Source organism: Juglans regia, chromosome 3, assembly GCF_001411555.2.
Source record: "Juglans regia cultivar Chandler chromosome 3, Walnut 2.0, whole genome shotgun sequence".
In the NCBI taxonomy this organism is placed as follows: Eukaryota; Viridiplantae; Streptophyta; class Magnoliopsida; order Fagales; family Juglandaceae; genus Juglans; species Juglans regia.
Genome location: NC_049903.1, coordinates 12,627,850 through 12,652,843, shown reverse-complemented (window position 1 = coordinate 12,652,843; position 24,994 = coordinate 12,627,850). Strand labels below are relative to the sequence as shown.

The 24,994-nt window shown below is 38.4% G+C and overlaps 1 protein-coding gene across 1 annotated transcript; it reads left to right on the top strand.

Annotated features, from left to right (window-relative positions):
• Positions 1-615: 615 nt before the first annotated feature.
• LOC108998032 lies at positions 616-23,623 on the top strand. The gene is made up of 11 exons (XM_035688084.1): positions 616-807; positions 1,072-1,172; positions 4,126-4,355; positions 4,836-5,003; positions 8,312-8,681; positions 8,759-8,902; positions 19,686-19,838; positions 19,951-20,067; positions 20,678-20,758; positions 21,215-21,364; positions 21,585-23,623. The coding sequence occupies exons 1-11, from the start codon at positions 789-791 to the stop codon at positions 23,310-23,312; spliced, it is 3,261 nt and encodes a 1,086-aa protein (XP_035543977.1). The 5' UTR covers positions 616-788; the 3' UTR covers positions 23,313-23,623.
• The last annotated feature ends 1,371 nt before the right edge of the window (positions 23,624-24,994 follow it).

The window sequence follows — 24,994 nt, the reverse complement described above, 5'->3', positions numbered from 1 at the left end:
AACTCAAAATGGTTATTGTAGAACAGAGTAAGTGTATCATGTATTTTTGGAAAAACTCATTTCAATCAGCCATATAATGCAAGCAAAACATTTGCCAAAAATATCCATTAGAATTAAAATCCACTAACTGTGTAGAAGATGAAGGTTGCGTTTGGATGTTGAAGTGAGTTGAGTTGAGTTGAATTGAGATGATAAGATATTGTTAGAATATTATTTTTTAATAATATTATTATTTTAAAATTTGAAAAAATTGAATTGTTTATTATATTTTATGTTGGGATTTGAAAAAATTGTAATGATGAGTTGAGAGATGTTTGTCATCCAAACGAAGCCGAAGACTGGGCTAGGCGGGCTGTGGCTTCTTGGGTCGGTGACTTCGTGGAGAAGACGGTGGGGTTTCGTGAGGATGTAGACGAAGACAAAGAGAATGAAAAGAGTAATTTTGGTGAAGATCGGGACAAAATGGAAAAGGAGGCTACCATAGCCTCTTCTATCTTGAGGAAACAGAAACGATGTCGTTGCATTTATCACGTCAGACGCAATACCACAGGGTTCCCTGGACGAGCAGCATTTTTCATTTTTATTTTTCTTATATTTCGTATAGAGTCAAGCTTTAAACACTACAGGAAGGGTGTGGCCTCACGGTGCACCTGCAGCCGTCCGATGATAACCTGACGGCTTTGGTTCACTGACAGTCCTGCTTTGCACCTTCATCTCTCTCAATTCGGAACCCTAAAGCAAGCGGCTTTCTGTTTTAAATTTCTAGTGCTGAAACACCGGCTTGACCCATGGATTCAGAGTCTCCGGGTATAACTCTCTCTCTCTTCTAATGCCTCCTAGTTTTTATGCCTAATTTCCATGCCTTGTGATGCATTTTCGCCGTTGATTTCCATTCAGCTAATAATGAATGTTTCGGATATTTTTGGGTAAGCAAAAAATTTGGAATTTCATAGCAAGTAGAAGTGAAGACTTTTATACTCTGATGAGAGCTCATCAAATTTGGAAATTGGGGTTGAATGAGCTGTTTATTGAGCTAAGAAGCTTACCACTAAACGTTGATTTTTCGTGCAGTCGGTTTTGATGAGCTCAAGCTTGATGAACTTATTACTAAAGGCTCACTAGACTTTGACGAATGGGCATCACTGATTTCGCACATTGAGAAAAGTTATCCTGTAAGTCTCATGCCCACGCTTCAGAATTTTAAATAGCTTTACCTTGTTGATTTGGTTTCCGAACACTGAATTGAACAATTGCAACCCACGTAAATTTTCTGTTTTCCTAATCGTTTCTTCTTTCTAGTTAATTAATTCATTAATGATCAGAATGATGCTGCTGCGAAACAGTGAAAGCAGATTCCTGCTTTTTTATAGAGGTCACTAAGTCTTTACGATGTTATTTCTAGTTCATTGTGTTCTATAGGCTGGTGTCCGGGAGGAGATTAAATATTACTTGGTTGAATGGTTGGCGACCCTTCTTCCCTTGCAAACTGGTGGCTTACGCCTTAGGTGAGTAGCTTTGGGGGTCTGCAATGAAGAGGATTGGGAGGGGCAGCAATTATGAGTTATGTGCAGGAGAGGCAATTGGTACACCTTTTGGTCAGGAGAAATGTTTAGTTCACAAAGAGAGCTTACAAATATAAAATTCACAAATTATGTGGTTTGTTGTGATACATTAGATTGTAAAACACTTTTTAGTGGTAAATCTAACGTATCAAACCCCCAAGGGTTGGCTCAAGTGGTAAAGGACTTGGTCTTAGTGGTATGCTCCTTTCAGGTCCAAGGTTCAAATCCCTTTGGTGCAAACAATTTCTAGAGGCCATCGGATTGAAGGAACTTTTCCTTGAATTACCGGAGGTGCACTTGCGGGAAACTTCTTGCCGGGAGCCTGTGCACTCCTGGGATTGGTCAGGACTTTGTTCTCGGACACCCGGTGCCAATAAAAAAAAAGATCCAACGTATCACATTTAGCCACGTCACTTTGTAAGCTTTACTTCCGTGAGATCTTTTTGTGAACCTAACACTTCGCTTTGGTCCATAGAGTGCATGAGTGAAGGTTTTGTACATGTATTGTGGTTTGGAATGCTGTCCTAGTTACTTAATGCAATTATTTTTAAGATCATTATGCAAGTGGACAGTAGGGACGTAACCAAGATTATAAGTTTGGAGAGGCCAGGTTTTTAGGTCTAGAATAAATAGTTGAATTGAATTTTTTTAGGAACACCTTTAGCAAATTGATAAAAAAACCGAGTAAAAAATAAGAAAGAAAAAAATAAATTTCAAACTTGCATTCTTCCATGAATTCCGGTAATTTTATATCTAAGCTTTTCATATGTTGCAATTAAGAGAAGAGGTTAAAACTATGGAAACGATCTATATAGGAATTATAAAAAAGAGGTAATATATACACCATAGACTAAGTTTTGTATTTTGCTGAATAATGTATAGCTGTAACGTCATATATGTAAAAGTTTTTAAAAGTTTTTTTTTTAAGTAGCGCAATTGCATACTACATAGTCAGCTATCCAGTGAACATGGGGTTTTTTGTTAAATATGTTTCACGCAGATAATTAAATTAGAATATGTTTCTCTTTTAAAGTTTCACCCAAACTTTAAACGAGAAATAATCTAATGTGAATATTATATTCTAATTTAATTTCTTGAAATAAAACAGGAAAAAAAATGTAGTTACCATAAAATTTTAAATGAGACCAGATTCGAATTTGATTATATGTAAGAAAGATCTATTAAAAATTGTTGACAATTTGTAAGGCACCTCTTAAGACTGGCCATTTAAGAGCATTGGCCAATGCCAATTATGAATTGTGGACAAGAACAAGAAAAAAAATATCAAAAGCTAAGGGCAATATACAGATTAAACAAGGTTATAATATATATATATATATTTTGGGTCAGAGCCTTGCCCTTGGCCTCGTCCCTAACACTAGATGATTGCTTGGTTATAATATATATATTTTTTGGGTCAGAGCCTTGGGGGGCCAAGGCCCCCCCCTTGGCCTCGTCCCTAACACTAGATGATTGCTTTTATAGTCTTCCATATTCTTGCTCTATTTTTGGAATATCTTGATCCACTGAAAATCAGTATAATTTTTTATGAGGTTCTCTTGTATATATCATGTGTGTTTGATGGTATTCTTCTTTTTTAATGCGATCAAAACTGCTTATTAAAACAATGCGAGATCGCCAATTAGCAAAGGTTTGGAAGATGGTACCCCTATGTCTTATGTGGTGTATATGGAATGAGAGAAATGGAAGATGTTTTGAAAATAGAGAACGCTCACACAAGGAGGGGGACTAGAGAGCTATTTTTCCAATCTTTGTTACTTTGGGCTAAGGCTATTGTATTAGAGGGGGTTAATTTTAATGACGTGTATGCTTCTTTCTTTGTTCGTAGGCTATAATAGTTATTTCTCTCTTGTATACCACTTGTGTACTTGGGCTATGCCTAATTATAAGGATCAATAATTTTCTTACTTATAAAAAAAAAGGGGAGAAAAGAACTGGTTTTACTTTACCGCATTCTAACGATTGAAGATGTCGATCAATAGAGACACCTATTGGAATTGTATGAATAGAAGATCTGAAAAGCTGGTCTTCAAAAAAAAAAAAGAAGTGGTGGAGCATCTCCTCTTTAAAAATGTTTAGTAGTGAGGGAGATGTAGGGGTTGGCTTTCCCTTTATTTTTTGTGCATCAGGCGATGCCGGGGCCTTTGACAAAACTTATGTGGTGGAATGAGATATTTGGAAAACATGATTCTTGGAACATCACCTGTATGCTTGACTGGAATTGTTGTGGATGGAGAATAACAGGCAAGCTTTTGACAGATATGAACTCCTTTAAGATCAAATTTTGATTTTCTTAGGACTGTTTTATTTTTGGAAGTTATCCTATTATTTTTCTCCTGATATGTTTAATTTGGTCTTCTATCTGCTAATGCGACTTGAGTAGATTTCTTTTGCATATCATGCAGACTTGGACACTGCTCTTCTAAGAATTTCTGCCTACTTTCCACCATTGCTTCAGTTACGACTTAATTGTTCTTTTTTTATGCTCCTAGATTGACTTGTATGCTGACTGCAAATAAGGTATTTTCTCCAAGTACTGCAGGATGACATTGAAAAAATATGTTCAGTTTATGACTCCTTCTTGTCCGAGTTTCCCCTGTGCTATGGATACTGGAGGAAGTACGCTGATCATAAAACACGCCTATGTACCATTGACAAGGTTGTTGAAATCTTTGAACGAGCTGTTCAATCAGCGACATATTCTGTTGGCATTTGGGTTGACTACTGTAGCTTCAGTATGTCAGCTTTTGAGGATCCATCTGATATTCGTAGGTAATCTCAATATTTAAGAGACTTAACTTTAGCTTCCTTAAATATTACTAACTGTACATATTATGAGACAAGCAGAGTTGATGCTGTTGGAGTTCTCAGTGGTAGAATACAATCTTGAAGGCTGAGTGATGCCATATGACTCTCACTTAGAAATAGGAAATAATTTAATTAAAAGTTTTGTTTCCTAATCATTATTAGGGGGATGCTTATTATTCTCTAAAAAGTTAAAAAGATGCGCACAGTATCATATTTCAACTCAACAGTGCACCTCAGACTCTGGTTACTCAGGTGCAAGTATTACACAAGGCATGATTGATTGTTACACACACTGACAAGTTCTTGGGGGTTTTATTATTTAAAGATATTCTGAGCAAAGCTTGCCTGTGCTGAACTCTTCAATACCTTGTATCTTCTTGATTAATGAGACAAATGTACTGGTTCAAAGGCAAATGATGTTTTCCTCTTGATATTCTGTCATAGATTGTTTCAAAGAGGCATTTCCTTTGTTGGAAAAGATTACTTGTGCCATGCTTTATGGGACAAATACATCCAATTTGAGTTTTCTCAACAACAATGGAGCTCCCTAGCGCACATTTGTATCCAAGCTCTGTGGTTCCCAACCAAAAGGTTAAATCATTATTATGATCGGTATGTCTTGCTTTTCTTAATTTCTTTTTCGCCAGTTACTTAAGGAACTTGTTTTTTTTTTTTTTATAAGTAAACAATAGTATTAATAAAAATTAGGCAAAGCCTAAGTACACAAGATGGTATACAAAGGATTAGGCCTATGTAGGTCGTTACAGTGGAAACAAGAAAATCCTGAAAATTTAGGCCATTAAAATCAACAGCTAGAGCCCAAAGAAATAAGGTATGGAAAAATAAAGATCTAAGCTCCTCTAGCGTCCGCTCCTTATCTTCGAAAGTCCGCTCATTACGTTCACACCATAGGCACCACATAATGCATATCGGTACCATCTTCCATACAACTTTGATTTGTGGAGCACCACCTGGAATTGTCCAGCTGGCCAATAACTCCACCACTGAAAATGGCATCACCCAACTTAACTCTAATCGACTGAACACTTCGCTCCACACAGCTCTTGCTATCTCACAGTGTAACGAGAGATGATCCACAGCCTCGCTAGCTTTCTTGCTCATACAACACCATCTGAAATAATTACTCGGTGCTTTCGCAAATATCAGTTGTCAAGATCTTACCCAAAGCCGATGTCCAAGTGAAGAAAAGAGCTTTGGGGGGTGCCTTATTCCTCCACAATCTTCTCCAAGGGAAATGCGTATTTGGAAGAGAGGTAAGGGCCTTATAGAAGGAACTAACCGAGAAAATGCCCTTACTCGCAGGTTTCCACCACAGCTTGTCAGCTCGCAATCCGTTTAGTCTCACAGAATAAACAAGTATGAAAAAAGTCTCAAAATTGTCTAGTTCCCAATCTTGAGCTGCCTGTCAAAAGTAGGACTGCTCATCCGACCCGACCCGATAAAGAGGCATTCCGGTTGGCCGATTACCCGACTCGAAAAGTTTCTGAAGGAACGGGTATTCTGACCCGATTTTTTGGTTTTTTTACTTATTATTATTTTTTTCCCTTCTTCTTCTTCTTCTTTTAATTTTTTCATCTATACAAAAAATAAGCCAGGAAAATTGCATCCAATTAGAATGATTTCACTGTACCAGTTTTTTTGTTCTTTGCAATAAAATAAACTGAATTAGAATGATTTCAGAGGTGGATCAGTCCAACAAACAAGTATGCCTGAGCTCACTGTACAGTTTCATTAGCAATATTTTTTGCAATAAAATAAACTAAATTTGGTGGAATGGTTGTAGGTAAATATCATTTTGATGGGGATAATCAAAGATGATTGGGAGGGTTCAAATGTTTATATTTCTAATGAAAATATTATTTAAAAAAACAGAGGGAAAAGAAATGCTTATGATTACTGGAATTGAAATTATCCGTAGCGGCTGCTAGCTCGGCATAATCAAAGCTCCTTCAAGACGGCTTGGGTATAGGAATCCCATCGTTGTCAATCCTTAGATTCTTTGCGGAAAACTTATGGCTCGCAGTCAGCAAGGGAATGATGGAGAACCTCTTCGTGGATTTCCTCTTCAAGGCCTCGATCACAGACTTCCACTGAGACCCACCGTGGCTCTCTCCGAGTTGAGGAGTCGGCGCTCGTTTTTGCGTGGGAGAGATACACGAGTTGAAACTGTTGTCCTTGTGTGGTTCGAGTTGAGACAGTGAGAAAGCAGGACATGTGGAAATGAAAATGATCGGGTAACGGGTAATACCCGTTAAAATAAGAAACGGTGTGGCCAATTCCCCATTTTCGATTTTACCTGTGAACGGGTTGGGTTTTCATGTCAGCTCAATTCGGAAAAACGGGTCGGGTCGGGTAAGCAGCTTATTTGTTCAGCCCTAATTAAAAGGGACATTCCATTGGACTTGGTTCCCTGATTGAACTATAAGATCCACCACTGAAGCTTCTTGGTTGCATGCCACTCAGAATACGGATGGGAAAGAATCCATTAGGGCCTCCTCCCCACACCAAATATCACGCCAAAATTTTATGCGAGTACCCTCCCCCATCACCAGTTTAGTATGGCGAGAGAACAACCCCCACTCTCTTCTTATATGCTTCCAAACCCCCACACCATAGCTCCCATTCCCCTCTTTAGTACACTAACCCCCCTAACCACTACCATATTTGCAATTGACCACCATTTTCCAAAGAGCTTCCGGTTCCATGTTATATCTCCAAAGCCATTTCCCGAGTAAGGCCCGATTAAACATTCTCAAGTTTTTTAGCCCCAAACCACCAGAGGGAATTGGCCTACACATCTTATCCCAGCTAACTAAATGAAACTTGAATCCATCCCCCATCCCACTCCATAAAAAATCTCAATAGAATTTTTCAATCCGTGCTGCCATGCTAGCAGGAATAGGAAATAAAGACAGAAAATAAGATGGTAAGTTAGAAAGAGTACTCTTAATAAGAGTCCGGCCACCTTTTGACAAGTACACTTTCTTCCATCCTGCCAATCTTTGTTCTATCTTTTCCATAACAGAGTCCCAAACAGATAAAGCCCGAGAGGCAGCCCCCAACGGCAATCCCAAATATGACATAGGAAGAGAAGCAACCTTACACCCAAGTGTGCTGGCCAAATGCCGAGTGATACTGACATTACCGACTAGTACTAGCTCTGACTTTTCAAAGTTAACTTTTAGCCCTGACGCTGCTTCAAAGCAGAATAGGAGCACCTTCAGTGCTCTAATTTGTGCTTGCTCTGCCTCGCAGAAGATTAGTGTGTCATTTGCAAATAATAAGTGTGAGATTGAGATAAAGCCCCTACTTGAATCACCTACTGAAAAACCAGCCATAAAACCATTTCTAACCAAGTTGCTTAAGGAACTTAAAAGCTTATGAAATAAGAAAAAGGGAAAAGTTTCTATATGTGGTACATTTGTGTCTTACTTTTATTGTTCAATGTGATAGGCCAATGAGGATGCCTTTACTTGCCCAAAAGGAATTTGGACACCCAGTTTTCTTTTGTATTCTTTTCTGCCCTACCCCCCCAAGTTATACTATTCGAACTTTTATTTTTAGCAATCAATGATTCTTTCCAATATTTTACTTATACACACTAAATTGAGTTTATTGGTTAAACAACATCCAGCCTACTAAGTGCAGGATTTAATCGGTCTGATAAATGATTGCTTCATCATTGACCAGACATATTCAAGTGGTACAATTATGTATTTTCTATGAGGACTTTGAATCCCATGTTGTTCAAGAATTTGCCATAATGTATCCCTTGCAGTTAATTTTTGTTATGTTTTCTTGTATCATGATTGTACAGCAATGTTTTACCATCATTTTTCTACGGTCGGTTGTAGCATCTAAGTTTATACTTACCAGATATTAGTTCCATTTATTTTCAGTTTTAAGAAGTTGGTTGCCTCATGGGAAGAGAAAATGGAATTCCCGAGCATTTCTGCTGCTGAAGAATCACTGGCAGAACCTGTGCTTGATAGCAAAGTCCCTATTTGGTTTAAGAATGAGGAAATTTCTCGCATCATCAAGGACCTGCTGGATCCAACTGCTGGCTTTGCTAGATCTAAAGCTCTCCAAAAATACCTGTTGATGGGAGAATTGTTCTATAAGGAAGCATGCCAGTTGAATGAAAAAATTTGTTGTTTTGAGGCTAATATCCGGAGGTCTTATTTCCATGTGAAGCCGTTAGATTCTAGTCAATTGGAGAATTGGCATCACTATCTGGACTTTGTTGAGATGCAAGGGGATTTTGATTGGGTGTGGTTTTCTATTATCCTTTTGTTCCCCCCTCCCACTCCTATTGAAGGATACCTAACACTTTTTATTGATGGCAGGCTGTTAAACTTTATGAGAGGTGCTTGATTCCTTGTGCAAATTACCCTGAATTCTGGATGCGTTACGTGGAATTCATGGAAACCAAGGGAGGAAGAGAAATAGCCAATCATGCAATGGACCGAGCAACGCTAAACTTTCTGAAGGTGTGTTCCTCATAAACAGATCTACATTTCTCCATTGTGAACACACCAATTTTTTTAATTACGTGATTGTAGTCGACCGAGAGAGAGAATGAATTCGTATTTTCATTTACATTCAACATCCTATACATACTACATACAAATGACCATTGTATACTCATGAACTATACTAATTACAACCATGTCCTCTAACACTCCCCCTCAAGCTGGGGCATATATATCATATAAACCTAGCTTGAAACAAATAAACTTTAACCGACTACAACACAATGGTTTGGTAAACATATCTGCAAGTTGATCAGCAGACTTCACAAAGGGTGTAGAAATGTCACCACTTAGTATCTTATCCCGAATGAAGTGACAATCAATCTCAATGTGTTTAGTCCTCTCATGGAATACAGGATTAGATGCAATATGCACTACAGCTTGGTTATCACAAAATAACTGAAGAGGGACAGGAGCTGGAAACCCAATCTCTTGAAGAAAGTGTTGCAACCATGTTAGCTCACTAGTAGTGTGAGCCATTGCTCTGTATTCGGCTTCTGCACTAGACCGAGCTACTACTGTTTGCTTCTTACTCTTCCATGTAACCAAGTTACCTCCTACAAAGGTACAATATCCAGTAGTCGATCTTCTATCTGAAGGAGATCCAGCCCAATCAGCATCTGAAAAAGCTTCAATTCTAAGGTGTCCATTTGGTCTATACAATAGTCCAAGGCCAGGAGCTCGCTTAAGATAACGAAGAATATGGATTACAGCATCCCAAGGTGACTCACTACACTCACTGCATAAGAGATATAAGGTCTAGTGATAGTAAGATAATTCAATTTTCCAACAAGTCTTTGATACCGACTCAGATCTCCAAACAACTCACCTTCATCTTTCAAGAGTTTACGATTTAGGTCCATAGGAGTGTCAATAGGTCGTGCACCTAACATGCCAGTTTCTTCCAGAAGATCAAGTACATATTTTCTTTGAGATAGGTTAATACCTTTTTTAGATCTACCGACTTCAATTCCAAGAAAGTACCTAAGTTTGCCCAAGTCTTTTGTCTGAAACTGATCATGTAAAAATTGTTTCAGCCTAGCAATTCCAGCTGAGTCACTCCCAGTAATTACAATGTCATCAACATATACAACCAACAAAATATGACCTGCATCACTGTGTAGATGAAAGACCGAGTGGTCTGTTTGGCATCTATGAAGACCAAATGCTAATACAGCATCAGAGAACCTCCCAAACCATGCTCGAGGAGATTGTTTCAAACCATATAATGCCTTTTTTAATTTGCACACAGTACCTCGATCCTCCCCCTGAGCAACAAACCCAGGTGGTTGCTCCATATACACTTCCTCATTTAAGTCGCCATGGAGGAATGCATTTTTAACATCCAACTGAAATAAGGGCCAATCCAAGTTAGCAGCAAGAGAGATCAATACCCGAATAGAAGAAATTTTGGCAACTGGGGAAAAAGTCTCATCATAATCAATGCCATAAGTTTGAGTGTAACCCTTAGCAACCAAGCGGGCTTTCAGACGTTCAACAGACCCATCAGAATGAAATTTGATTGTATATACCCATCTACAACCAACAAGGTGTTTACCAGGTGGTAGAGGAACAAGATCCCATGTCCCATTATGGTGAAGAGCATTCATTTCATTTTTCATAGCTGTCCTCCATTCCGAATCAGATAAAGCATCATGAACTGTCTTAGGAATAGAAAGTTTTGAAAGTTGAGAAGTAAAGCATGAAAAAGATGGAGATAAGGCATGACAAGAGACATATTTGGCAATCGGATGTTGAGTAACACAAGAACGAGTACCTTTTCGGAGAGCAATAGGTGGAGAGTCTGAAGCAGTAGGTAACTCAGGATCTGAAGATAGAGACAAGATTGGTGGAGGCATGGGAGCCGGGGGCCGCACACGACGCGAGTACACCTATAAAGGAACAAGGGAAGGAATAGAGGAGGATTGGGTAAAAGTGGGTGAGTGTGCAGGAGAAAGGGTAAGAGTAGGTAATGGTAGAGGATCACACTCAACAACTGAAGATGTTGTCGAGAAATAGGGTATGGACTCAAAAAAGGTGACATCAGCACTAGTAAAGTAACGTCTAAGAGTAGGACTATAGCAGCGATATCCTTTTTGAGTCCGAGAATAACCAACAAAGAAACACTTGGTAGCACGTGGATCAAGCTTATCAAAGCCTGGGCCAAGGTTATGAACATAGCAAACACACCCAAAGATTTTGGGAGGGAGAGAAAAAGGTGGAGACAAAGGGAACAAGATGGAGAATGGGGAGGAACCATCGAGGACTGACGAAAGCATACGATTAATAAGGTGACACGCAGTAAGAACACCATCACTCCAAAAACGTTTAGGAACATGCATGTGCAATAAAAGTGCTTTGGTTACATCTAACAAATGTCGATTTTTGCGTTCAGCCACCCCATTCTGTTGGGGTGTATAAGCGCATGAAGTTTGATGAACAATTCCTTTATTACTTAAGTAAGTATCAAAGGCACTAGATTTGTATTCTTTAGCATTGTCAGAACGCAAAACTTGAACTTTTTGTCTAAATTGAGTTTTAATTTCTTTCCGAAAGACTTTGAATATGGAAAGAAGTTCAGATCGTGCCTTCATTAGAAACAACCATGTCATACGAGAATAGTCATCAACAAATGTAACAAAATACTGAAACTTGTTTGATACAATGTTGATTGGTCCCCATATATCAGAGTGAACCAATTCAAAAGAACTAGATGCTCGATTATCAACTCGAGGTACAAAAGACACACGATGGTGTTTGCTAAGCTGACATGCTTCACAAGGAAAGGAAGGTGCATTTTCAAGATTCCTAACTTGACGTTTCAAAAGAGTAAGAGATGGGTGTCCAAGGCGACAATGCCATTCAAAAGCAGATGATGAGGATGTGAGGGCTCGAGTGGGTGACTGTTTGACATCAAGGTAATACAGACCACCAGCTTCATGCCCCGTACCAATCTTCTTCCCCGTCTTGAGATCCTGAAAGATACATACAGAGGGATAAAATGTCACAGAACATTGAAGAGTTTGAGTAATTTGACTAATGGACAACAAACTAAAGGGAAAACTAGGAGCATATAGAACAGATGACAAGGATATAGAATCGGTGAGCTTAGTGGATCCAATGCCTGTAACTTTAGCAAGAGAACCATTAGCAAGAGTAACACTCTTTGGAGATGTCAAAGTATCTAACTTAGATAAGGAATAAGACAAACCGGTCAAATGTTCATTAGCTCCTGAATCGATGATCCATGGATCTTGAGTAGATGAGACAAGACAGGCAGACGCTGTACCTGAATGGGCATGAGTAGCTATGGAAGATGAAGTCGCTCGTGTGCGAGCCAAAAACTGATCATACTCATCCTTCGATATGCTAATCATCTCTGGAGTCGGGTCGGAACTCGTTGACGGTGATGTAGCATTTTGGCAAATAGCTTGATTAACGGATCCAGATGGTCTACCATGGAGATCCCAACAATAGTCCACCGAGTGGTTAGTGCGACCACAGAGTGCACTTACGAGATTCACGACCTCGAGTGCGATTACCTCTGGTATCACGCCCCCCACGTGCACCTCTACCACTCCGGCCTCCACGCCCACCGGGAGCAACATAGGAGGCAGCTAAAGCGGATCTCTCATTACTCTGATCTGAAGAAAACTGAGATCCTTGTCCAGATAATGTGGCTCGCTGAAGTCGAGAGAACACATCAGGAAATGGAGGAAGTTGTGGACTTGCCAGAATTTGAGAACGCACTGACTCATACTCAGGTTTTAATCCAACAAGGAACCGAACAACATTAAAATCTTCCCGTTGTTTTAGCATACTTGAAACATCAGAAGTGATAGGTTGATACATTCTGAGTTCTTCACATATGCTTATCACTTGAGAATAATATTCTTCTAGGTCCAAAGCACCCTGTTCCAACCCAAAGAATTGCTGACACAACTCATAAATACGGGTTATGTTCCCAGCACCTGAATACATCTGTTTGAGATGCTTCCACACCTCTTGAGCAGTGTCAAAATGTATTAAGCTGGTGCAAATATTAGGCTCAATACTGGTCAACATTAGGGACAGTATTTGAGCATCTTCTTGCTCCCATTGAGCAAATGTAGAACTAGCTGAGTTAGGCATTGGATCAATCAAGTGAGTACGACAAAGACCCTTGCCTTTCAAAAACACTTCAACAGATTTTGACCACAACATATAGTTTTTTCCATTTAACTTCACCGAAGTCATAGGCATACTAATGTTTGGTGCAAGAGACATTGACTCAAATTTAGTTGTCATGGAGAAAAGTATCACAACAATTCAACTTGGAGTCAAGAATACACAACATATGAAATATGGATGAAAAATTGGGATTAAAACCCCAAATTTCGGATCTGTATTGGTCAAAACAAGCCTGTACCGGCCGAAACAAGCAAGTATCGGTTCAAAATCGGCCTGTTTCGGGTCTGAACCGGCCTGTATCGGGTCTGAACCGGCCTGTATCGGGTCTGAACCGCTCTGTTTCGGGTATATACCGGGTTGTTTCGGCCTGTATCGGGTGCGTTTCGGGGATCTCCGGAACCGGCTTAAAAACTAACCCTAAACTGGAATAGCTTATCCCGAATGAGGATAACTTATCCTAAACAGGAATAAGTTTACCGTATACATGTTACCAAACATACGTTATACTGGATAGAAATAAGACCTTACTCCGGATTAGGGGCATACGTAGTCGAGGACAGGATAGTAGAGACCTGCCACCAACCACTCCGAGACGTCGACGTCGCCGGCGATAAACAGGGATTCCGGCAGCCGATGACGACGGGAGACACACCGGTGTGCACAGAAAACGCCGGCGATCTTGATTCTGGTGTCCAGTACCGGAGACGGCACCTGAGGTCACCGGGAAAACTTGAAACAGATACCAGCCACCAACGACAACGCGTCGCCGGCGATAACCACCACAGACAACGACGGTGATACCACTGCGCCGTCGCACAACCACCACTAACTCCGTCGCACAACCACAAGCACCACTAGCTCCGTCGCACAACCACCACTAACTGACTACACTTTGCTCTGATACCATGTAGTCGACCGAGAGAGAGAATGAATTCGTATTTTCATTTACATTCAACATCCTATACATACTACATACAAATGACCATTGTATACTCATGAACTATACTAATTACAACCATGTCCTCTAACATAATATTTTGTCTATTGGTTTTTGTAGAAATTGAAAATTTGTTGCACCTACATTTCTTTTACATTAATGATTTTCTACTGCTGATCTGACAAATTACTACTCCCTCTATCTCTAAATTAAAGGAAAACTTCTTTTTGCACCTGAAGCTACTAATTGTTTTTTAAATTGCACCCCAAGCTGCCAAAACCAACAATTCGGTATCCTAAAGTACCATTTTCTTTCAATTTGAACGCCCTCAAACTAACCTGTTAAATATTACGGAACCTTGGACCACTGAGTAAATTGTCTAAAGCATCCTCTCTATAATTGAAAATGGCCTAACTACCCTTCATTTACAATAAATAAAAACCCAAAATTTAAAAGGAGAGCCACCCATTACCATGGGTAGCCAGCCAGGGCCACCCATCAGCCCGATCTTGGCTACCCATCTGGCGGACACCCCTTGATGGCCTGATTTGGGCCATCCAAGGGGTGGTTGGGTAGGCATGGGTGGCCCTCTTTTTTCTTTCCAACTTTGATTATTTCTTTTTTTTTATTTTGTTTTATTATTATTGTTTATTAATTTAAACGATGACAAATGTAATATGTCAATGAATGAAGGCGCAATTCGATAAAAGGGTGGTAGTTTAGGGGTGAACAAAGAAATTTCCCTGTAAATTAATGTCCCACTTAAAACCATAAAAGTTTTAAGTAACTATCCTACCTAAGTATTTCCACTTTCCAAGATTACTCTGTACTTTTAAATGTTCTCGCAAAAAGTACAATTTAGGAAGGCTATTGGTGAAAGTGTTAAAAAAAAAATTCTTACAGATATATTCTGGTAGCCATAAAAGGAAATATAGACTATTATTTGGGGACCTGGGGGGGGGGTGTTAAAAGAAAACTGACATGTTATCATTTGACCATATTCATTTTTATTTAACCGAATAAAAACTTGTAACTATGTGGAAACTATATGCCAAGCGAAAACAATCATCGCCAACGGCCGCGGGGGGGTGGCAGCGTTCATTTGACCATTTTTGTTGTTTTTTAACAGAATAAAAACTTGTAACCATGGAAACTATATGCCAAAAGAAAACAATCATCTATAACGCTCAATGAACTCCAATATGAACTTTCTCTGAGTGTGCATATGATAAACTAAAAGAAATCTTCTTTTTTTATGGTAAGTGATAAGATTCTGATTGAAGGATAAATCGTTGTAAAAATAACACATTGCTAACTCTATTGGTGACTACTTACATTTTATGCTCAGTGAAATTATATGTGGAGTAATGCACTAGTCTTTTTTTATAAGTAAAAGTAAGATTTCATTGATAGTAAAGGCATAGCCTAAGTACACCACGAGTATACATCGAACATGCCTAATTACAACTAAGCACTAGTGAGAGATACAATCAAATCATGAAGATTGTCCGCATTACAAATAATTGCCAAAGCCCAAGAGAGTAAATTATTGTAAGAAAATCGCTTCAGCTCATCCAAAAAACGCTCCATGTCTTCAAAGCACCTATTGTTTCTCTCCATCCACAAATACCACATAATGCAATGAGGGATCATTCTCCGCACAACAACGATGTGGGCATTTCCCCTAATACCTGTCTAGCACTTCAGAATATCCCTAACTCTTCCAGGCATAACCCATGCCACCCTGATCTGATTAAGGATCTCATTACATAAACCCCGGGCCACATCACAATGTAACAAAATATGATCCACTGATTCCCCCCGTCTTTCTTGCACATAAAGAACCAATCTAAAATGAGAAGACCACGTTTCCTCAAATTATTTGAGGTGAGAATCCTCCCAAGAGATGTAGTCCATATAAAGAAAGCAATCTTAGGAGGTACCTTGCACCGAGAACTTTTTATTTCCACCAGGATTCCAAATCATCCTATCCTCCACCAGCAAACATATCCAATTCCCAATCTTGAGCCGCTCTCGAAAAACTAACATTTCAATGGACAGAACCATTAGAAAACACCAATAAATCAGCCACAACAACCTCTTTGTTAATAGAAATTTGGTAGAGGATGAGAAACACCTGCTTTATAGCCCTTTCACCACACCATACGTTGTGCCAAAAATAAACACCATGACCTCATCCAATCGTAAATCTGAAAAACTTGGAGAATCTTCCCCATCTAGCTAGAATATTTTTCCACAACCCCACACCGTATGTCCCCCTAACTTCATTAGAACACTAGCCCCCCCGAATACTCCCATATTTTGAATCTATGACTTCTCTCCACAAATCCTCCCCCTCCCTTATTATATCTCCACAACCATTTCCCCAAAAGTGCTTTGTTGAAGACTCTCAAATTACGCACCCCCAACCCACCGCAAGGTATCGGTGAGCAAACTTTAATCCAACCAACAAGATGGAACTTAGTTTCCTCCCCAATACCTCCCCAAAGAAAGTTACGAAAGGTTTTCTCACTTGCAGGTAACGGAAATAGGGATAGAAAATAAGTAGGGAGGTTAGATAAAGTGCTCTTAATGAGAGTTAATCTGCCACCCTCGGAAATATATTCATTTTCAACCAGCCAATCTGCACTAGTCTTTGCAGGATGAAAATTTGAAATCCTTATGACATATAAGGGAATAGGTTTGGTGGTTGAGAGTTGGAGGCACTTGTCTTAAGGGAGATTTAAGCTTTCGGGCATTGAAGGAGCATCTTAAACAGAACACATTGTGTAATAGTTTTGGTCAGCTAGTTCATTTAAATGTCAAACACTGTTCGTCCTGAATTTTTGTCCATGTCAAATTTCCATTTTCTTTTTTTTTGATAAGAAGAAATATATTAGACCAAGAAAAGGGCAAGGCCTGAGTACGCAGGGGGTATACAGAAGTGCCTAGATACAAGTTAAGGACTGCGAAAAGCAACATAAAGGTCGTGGAAAGAAGTGCCATTCAGTACAATAGAAGAGGCCCAAGTAATAAAGTATGATAAAAAAAATCCCTAAGCTCTTTTGGTGCACGTTCCTTCTCCTCAAAACAGCGACTATTCCTTTCATTCCAAGTGCACCACGTTAGACAAACCATTTTCCAAATGACCGCGATCTGTCCCTTAACCCGGAGTCCTCTCCAACTTGCCAAAAGCTCTTTCACACTTTTAGGCATTACCCATGCCATACCTAGCCGTGTGAAGATGTCATCCCATAGAACCTTAACTACTTCGCAATGAAGGAGTAGATGATCCGCTGACTCACTATCATGGTTGCACATGAAACACTAGTTTGTCAGGTAAAGGCCGCGCCTTAACTGCTTCTCAAATTTCCATTTCTTAATGGGACATCATTTTATTTCTGCTAAGTACTTGACTCATACGCCCCACTGGCTGCTGGGCTTGAAGGGGTAACCTCACCCATCATCTCATTCTCTTGCTTGGAGGGGGGAAGTGCATTAACCCAAAATTCAATGGCTTAAGTGGACATTATTAATGCACTGTTATTGTTAGAAATACTTGGTAATAACTCACGCAAACTTCCAAAACTGTACCTAATGACATTAGAACTCAAACAAAGCAAAGGGCATATCAGGAAATTACTATAAAATTGTGCCTTTTGAATACTTGGAAAGTTACTGGGACATGCTAAGGGCTCGTTTGGATACAAAAATCATCTCACCTCGTCTCGTCTCGTCTCGTCTCATCTCATCTCATCCTTACAACTTTCTCAAATTCCCATACAAAATATAATAAACAATTCAATTTTTTCAAATCTCAAAACAATAATAATATTAAAAAATAATATTCTAACAATATTTTATTCAACTCATCTAAAATCATTTTATTTCATCTCACTATCCAAACGAGTCCTAAATGGTAATGATTGCAGATGGAGAAATTTTTCAAATTTAATTAGCGTGTAGATTAAAAGGACTAAAATATATATTTTTTTTTATTGGCACCGGGTGTCTAGGAACAGCATTCCGACTAATCCTGGGGGTGCACAGGCCCTCTGCAAGGAGTTTCCTGCAAGTGCACCTCCGGTAATTCAAGGAGAAAATCCCCTAGTCCGATGGCCCCTAGAGATTGTTTGCACCCAATACCTGGGGGGAGTATACCCCCAAGCCCATGGCCTTTACTATTCGAGCCAACCCCTAGGGGTTTAATAGGACTAAAATATGCTACACAATTTTTAATGTTTTGTTCACTTAAGAAAGATGTTGGGCAATTTAAGGCATGAACCAGCACAACAGGCTAAATCTTCTTTCTTGCAGAGGACATCTGAAGCTACTTAACCAATTAGGCAAAATGTGGTGTTTCAAATCCATGAAAAGCTCCATTAAACTTGAAAATAGTTATGCATATACTCTTATGCTAAAACTCATATGCTTATGGGGAAACTCTGCTTTTAAAAGTATGTCTTTGTAAGTTCTATATGGCTTTGGTGGGTCGGGTCATCAATATGGGGTTTACTCCTCAGGGATGGGTTTGAAGGACTCTGCCATAGTGAGGTTTTAAGTAATAAAAAAAAGTAAGTTTGCATTCTGTGATTACAATATATTTATACAGTCAATGGTGATAATAAATTTCTGCAATACAATCAAAATGTAAATGACTTATTTGAGGAAAGATGCAGACAGATGGAGGTTTTTTTTTCTTTTGCTGGGTAAAAAGGGGTAGGAGGGGGCAATCGGAAGTGGCTTCCCTAGTTGGGTGTGATCATAGCAGCACACTTACTAGTGGACAAAACTGACTGAATTTTGTACACGGTGATTGTAGGATTGATACCCTCTTTTACATAATTGAATAAGCAAGAAAGTGGTTATTATTTATTTTCTTCGAGCTTTGACAACTTATTTCTTTGAGCATTGTCACAATGGACCTGCTCCTGGCACCACACATGATGATGAGGCTATGTTTTGAAGGTCCCTGAAACTAAATTGAGCATACAGCTGCAAAATTATAAAATGCAAAAATAAAATGCGGAATGTTTGCGTTAATTAGATATGTTTACTTTTTGTATTTTGCTATGTTTGACGGATTGAAAAATGTATATATATATATATATATATATTAATTTTTCTCTTTCAGTGAAATGGTACTGCTCAAATGATCGATTTGGCAAAGGAATGTGCATTTTTGGTTACCATGGATGTTTGATTTTTTTTACAATGAATTACCTTGTATGCAATTCAAGCTAGTGGAAATATTAATCTAATTCGGTCAATATGGGAATATGCTGCCTGCCAAACAATCTAATTTGACACCAACCAAAACTATAGCTTAGTTATCATAGCTTTTTTAATGTGATAACAATTTGAACTGACACTGTATTGAGCAATGTGAATATTTTTGGATGCTCAGAAGAACTTGCTAATCTTTTCTTCTCAATACGCCTTGTGAAGACTTCAATGGCATTATGAAAATTGACTTACATCATAATGATTTTCTCTATTTACATTACCCTAATTACGTGACTAGTCATTGAAACACTGAACTTGCTTGATTGCTTGTTTTCATAAGATGCTTTGAATCCATTGCTTTATACATGATTGATGATGTTAATTTCCCTCCTAACATGTTCCCTGCAGAGAGTGCCAGTTATCCATCTTTTCAATTCCAGGTTTAAGGAGCAAATAGGAGATACAGCAGGGGCCCGTGCCAGTTTGCAGCAATGTGAGTCAGAATCAGCTTCCAACTTTGTGGAAAATGTGAAACTGAAGGCTAACATGGAAAAGCGTATGGTGTGTCCCTGACCCATTCTCCCATTACTACGGCCACCTGCTCTTTTATCATTCAATAGGAAAACTTGACCCTATGTACTGACTAGATTTGCTTGTGTTCCAACACTGCCAGGGAAATTTCAATGCAGCTTCTAATGTATATAAAGAGGCAATAGAAATGGCTGCTACGAAGAAGATGTTGCATACTCTTCCCATTTTATATGTTCACTTTTCTCGTCATGTATATGTGGTAGGTGATTTATGCAGGCCCTCTCCCCTAACTTTTCCATTTTGTTAGTCTTATCAATTACTACCTGTGTACTGATTCAAATTTCAGAGTTATTTAAAAGCTTTATGTTTATATTTACGAACTACTTCTTTATTGACTGCCAGTCTTGCAATCATTTCATTCTGCTTGCCATGATTGGCCTTTCCTGTTCTGCATGGAAATATCAGTTTATATATTTTCCTGTGTACTTGGGTTGGGTTGTCCCTTTTGCATTCTTAAAGGAAATTTTGTTACTTATCAGAAAAAATCAATTTAGATTTTCAAAATGTTGTATTTGTGTTTGTGTATTTCTGTGTGCTTGTCTGTGCCTGAGATACTGATACATCAAACCAAGTTTTTTTTTTCGGCTGATTTTGTATAAAACTTTGCACTTGAAGAGAATATAAATATATAAGTCCATGCTTCGCTTTTCTATGAAGGATTTTTCTCCCTTATGGCTCCTTTGTAGCTCCTTTGGGGTATGAATACTCTGTTCTTTTTTTGTATATCCGACCTTCTGTGTTACTTTTACATGTGAATGCTGATATTAGAAATGGTTATTAATTGTTTTCCTTGTCTTCTCGGTTTGCAGAGAACTGGTAGTGCAGATGCTGCCAGAGATGTCTTAGTAGATGGTGTCAAACATGTGCCTCACTGCAAATTACTTATAGAGGTTTTTTGTTCTTTTTCCATCTAATGTTGCTTTGAACAAATACTGTTGCAAATTAATTGCAGTCCCCTGCAGTCTCAATCCTGGCATGGGTGTCACAGGGAGGGGGCCGCCTTGGGCAGGTGGCCCCCACCCTCTCGGGCTGGTTGCCCTGCCCGGGATAACCTGCACAGGGAGGAAAGGTCCACATCCTCCTATAGCCCTGCCTGGTTTGCAGATAATTCAGCGTAGGGGATTTTCAGGTATCTCAATCCATAGCAAATATGAATATCTGTCAGCATCAAAGTTTCTATTAAATTTCAATTTATCTGTTATACATATTTGAAATGCTGAAGCACAAATGATTTACAGTCTTTCCACCATACAAGAGCTTGTTTAAGGGTTACAAGCAAGGTGTGTTTCCAAAAATATATTAAAAAATTAGGTGTTGCTTCAAATGCTTGATTGTTACTCCTGCAGGAGTTGATAAATTTCACAATGATGCATGAAGGGCCAAAGCATAGGAATGTGGTAGAATCTGTGATAGCTGATGCAATATCTTCAGGACCAAGCGTATCTCAAGGATTGAATGCAAAAGATGCAGAGGATATTTCAAGCTTGTATTTAGAGGTCAAAATCTCTCTTTTAACTTGTATATTACTGCAGTGTTTATCATTCTGTTCAATAGGTTTCTGTGTGGGAGTGAGTTCATAGCTGATCCTGAAATTGTGCCTTTGCACTTATGCTGAAACCCACCGAGACTTTATTGTACAGTTGCCAGTTTACATGTGTTTCTACTTTTAAATTATAACGCTTGTATCTATATTCTCCTGTTACGTATGTATGACAGTTTGTTGACCATTGTGGAACTATCCATGATTTGAGGAGGGCGTGGAACCGTCACATACGATTATTTCCACACTCTCTAAGGATTGCTCCTTATAGGCACCCAGCTACTGGTACAAAAACCTTGGAACCGGCTAAGGAAGGGAGAGAGGAAACTTCTGTTGCTAAATCTTGTCAGCCATCTGGAGATTCTTGTTCTAACCTCTTGATCCAGCTCTCTTTACAAGAGAAGAAATTGTCACCATCAGGAAATCGTGATAATACTCAGTGTGACCATTCTCCAACCAAAGTAGTAGAACAGAAACTGCCATCTTTGGAAAATGATGATAATCAGTTTGAGTTGGCTACTATTTGCCAGCATCTATCAGCAGAATCTGATAGCAATGTACAGGAAATTGTAAAACAGCCATCCCCAGTGGTTTTGGAGTGCACCAGGGACGATACTGCTGAACCAAATGTACCACCTGGCGATGTAGCCCAAGGAGAACTGGTGTCTCCAGAAATTCCTGATCAGCACAGGAGAGATACTCCCGAAGTTTCCAAGCAGCATAGAGAATATGCTTACAATTCGAACGCATCATCGGTTGGCTTAATTAGTCATATCTCTTTTGAAACTGAATGTGTACAAGATTCACATGAATACTTGAGAGAATATGATGTTCAGGAACAATGTGGTCATGAGTCTGAACAGGACCTGAAGCAACCTTTGTTGGAGAATCTCTCCTTGGTCACTCAGAAGGACAGATCCCCAGTCTCAGGTCCCTCCACATCTCTCAGGTGTGAAGCTTCACAAGAAACTTGTGTGTTGCATGGAAGCTTGCCAGAGAACAGTTGTAGTACTAGTCCAGATGGTTCCTTGTACAGCCCATTTGGTTCACAAGCTTCTGCCAGATCTGAAATGGAAGCGGTCAATCCCTCATCTTCATCAAACCAGCAAAATCTTACTCCAACACAGGCACTTAAACAGCCACAGGTTCCTGCAAACATTGGTGCAAACTGGCGTCAAAACAATAATACTGATAGAGTCCATAGACATTCTAAATTTGGCGTTCGTGGGCACTCACAACGAAAACTGCATCAAAAGCGCCAGAACTCTCCACAACAGTACCCACGGGCTGAAATGGATGCTCAAACGCCTACAAGTCAAGGTTATTCCAATCAGCCTTTACCTTCTCATAATGCACAAGTTCAGCAAAGCAGTGAAGCACAGAATCAGTATCAAGCAGCAGCTGCTCACGCTAATTTAACAACACACACCTGGCCAATGCAAAATGTGCTGCAGCAGAATTTTGCCACTGCATCTGAGTCTCAACTGCCTGCTCCTCATGTTGCTTCGCAGACATCTCAATATCCAATGCAGAACAGCCAAGAATATAACCAGGCGTGGCAATATTATTATTACCAGCAGCATCAATTTCTTCTACAACAACAGCAGCAACAACAGCCTAATCAGCAGCTAATGCAGCAGCAGTATCAGCAGCAACTGCAACTGCAACAACATTACCAGCAACAACAGCCCTCTCAGCAGCAGCAGTTGCAACAGCTTCAGCAACAACAGCTACAATACAATCAGCAGCAACAGTTTCAGATGCAACACCAACAATTTCTACCGCAGCAACAACAGCATCAACTTTACCTCCAGCAGCAGCCACAGCCACTACAACAGCAGCAGCAAGAACTAGAACAGAAAGAACACCAGCAACAGAGTACTCCATCAGAGGTTGAAGCATAGAATGTTAACCCAACTATTATCCACAGGATGTTACAGGAGAAACGCCATTAATGAAATAATAAAAAGTCGGAAATTTTTATTTCTTTGCAGTTTTTATAGGTAAAATGACAATGTATAACTTGCTATACTGCCTGGGCCAAAGTTCCATATTTTTTGAGAGAGCGCTGGCCAGGCGCCTCAAAGGAAACCTCCCTATTCCTTAAAAGAATTGTTTTTATTCATAATACTTTTTATTATTATCCTCTTTAACATTTTCAGACAAATTTTAGTTCGTTGAAATATTATAAAGAGAAAATGTACTTATTTGGATATGCTCGTTTGGATATAGATCTCACTTTATTTCATCTTATTTAATTTTAACTAATAATTATATTATTATTCACAAATCATTTCAATTCATCTCATCTCATCTTATCTCATCTTACTCTCTAAACGGGTCTTGAATTTTATAACTTCACTCTCTCTTCTAGTTTTACAAAATGAGTATATACTAGTTTATAACTTTACCAATCATCTCAACTTAATTTATGCCCAATAACTCACAAAATAGAAAATTAATAAGTATTTTCGAAGTAAAAGTAATAAATAATTAATAACAAAATATCATGCTTATGAAATTATTTATATTAATGCTAAAATTTAATGATAGAAAAAATTTTAAAAAGTTTAATGATAGAAAAAATTTTAAAAAGTATAATACGTTGTACCATGTTTGTCGTAGAGGTAGGAAACAAGAGCTACGATCGTACGTCATCGTGACATACGATCCCATGGTACATACGATCCCATGTTGTCATGTTGAGTTACTAAGAGCATTCCCATCCGATTCCCTAAATTTTTCTCTAAATTTTAGCTAAAAATGACACTCCCTATAATTTTATTCTAAATTTTACTCATTTTTAAAAAACCTTCTACATCCCATTCCCTATCCTTTCTCTATTCTATTAAAATAATATTCTTCTATTATTTCTTTATTACTTTTTTCTCTCACTTCCATTTTCAAACTTCACTACTTAATATTTTTTCTTATGTTTTGAACTATTATTATAGTGAATATTTTAAATAAAAATTTAAATTATTTTTTTAAGGGTTTATAATATTTTTAAAATTATTATTTTTATATTTTAGTAATTATTTAAATTATTTTTAAAAATATTATTTAAAATTATAATAAATATGAGTATAAGAGAAAATGTAGTTGATTGAAAAAAGAATTTATTTTATTTATTTAAATAAAATATTAATAAAAAATGATTTAGAAGATGAATAGTGGTTCCCTATATTTAGGGAATGGGATGGGAGGGGGTTTTTGAGCTTTTCCCTATAATTTTCCCTATAATTTAGAGAAAACAGTGTTTTAGGCATCCGGATGGGGATGCTCTAAGGTTTCGTTTGGTTATTCAAATACTCTGAACTCATTTCAACTCATCATTACAATTTTTTCAAATCTCAATACAAAATATAATAAACAATTCAATTTTTTTAAATTTCAAAATAATAATAATATTAAAAAATAATATTCTAACAATATTTTATCATCTCAACTCAACTCAACTCAATTCACTTCAAAATCCAAACACAACCTAAGGTCCGTAAGTTTTGCATATCTTTCGACTCGTCGCGTCTTATTTTATTTTATCTTAATATTCAGATAATTTTTAAATATAAATATTTTTTAATTT

Excerpts from the sequence above, each read along its gene's own strand:
- LOC108998032 (XM_035688084.1), top strand. Across the intron at positions 5,004-8,311 it reads TTAAATCATTATTATGATCG|TTTTAAGAAGTTGGTTGCCT; the intron begins GTATGTCTTGCT and ends ATTTATTTTCAG. Across the intron at positions 20,759-21,214 it reads ACTGCAAATTACTTATAGAG|GAGTTGATAAATTTCACAAT; the intron begins GTTTTTTGTTCT and ends TTACTCCTGCAG.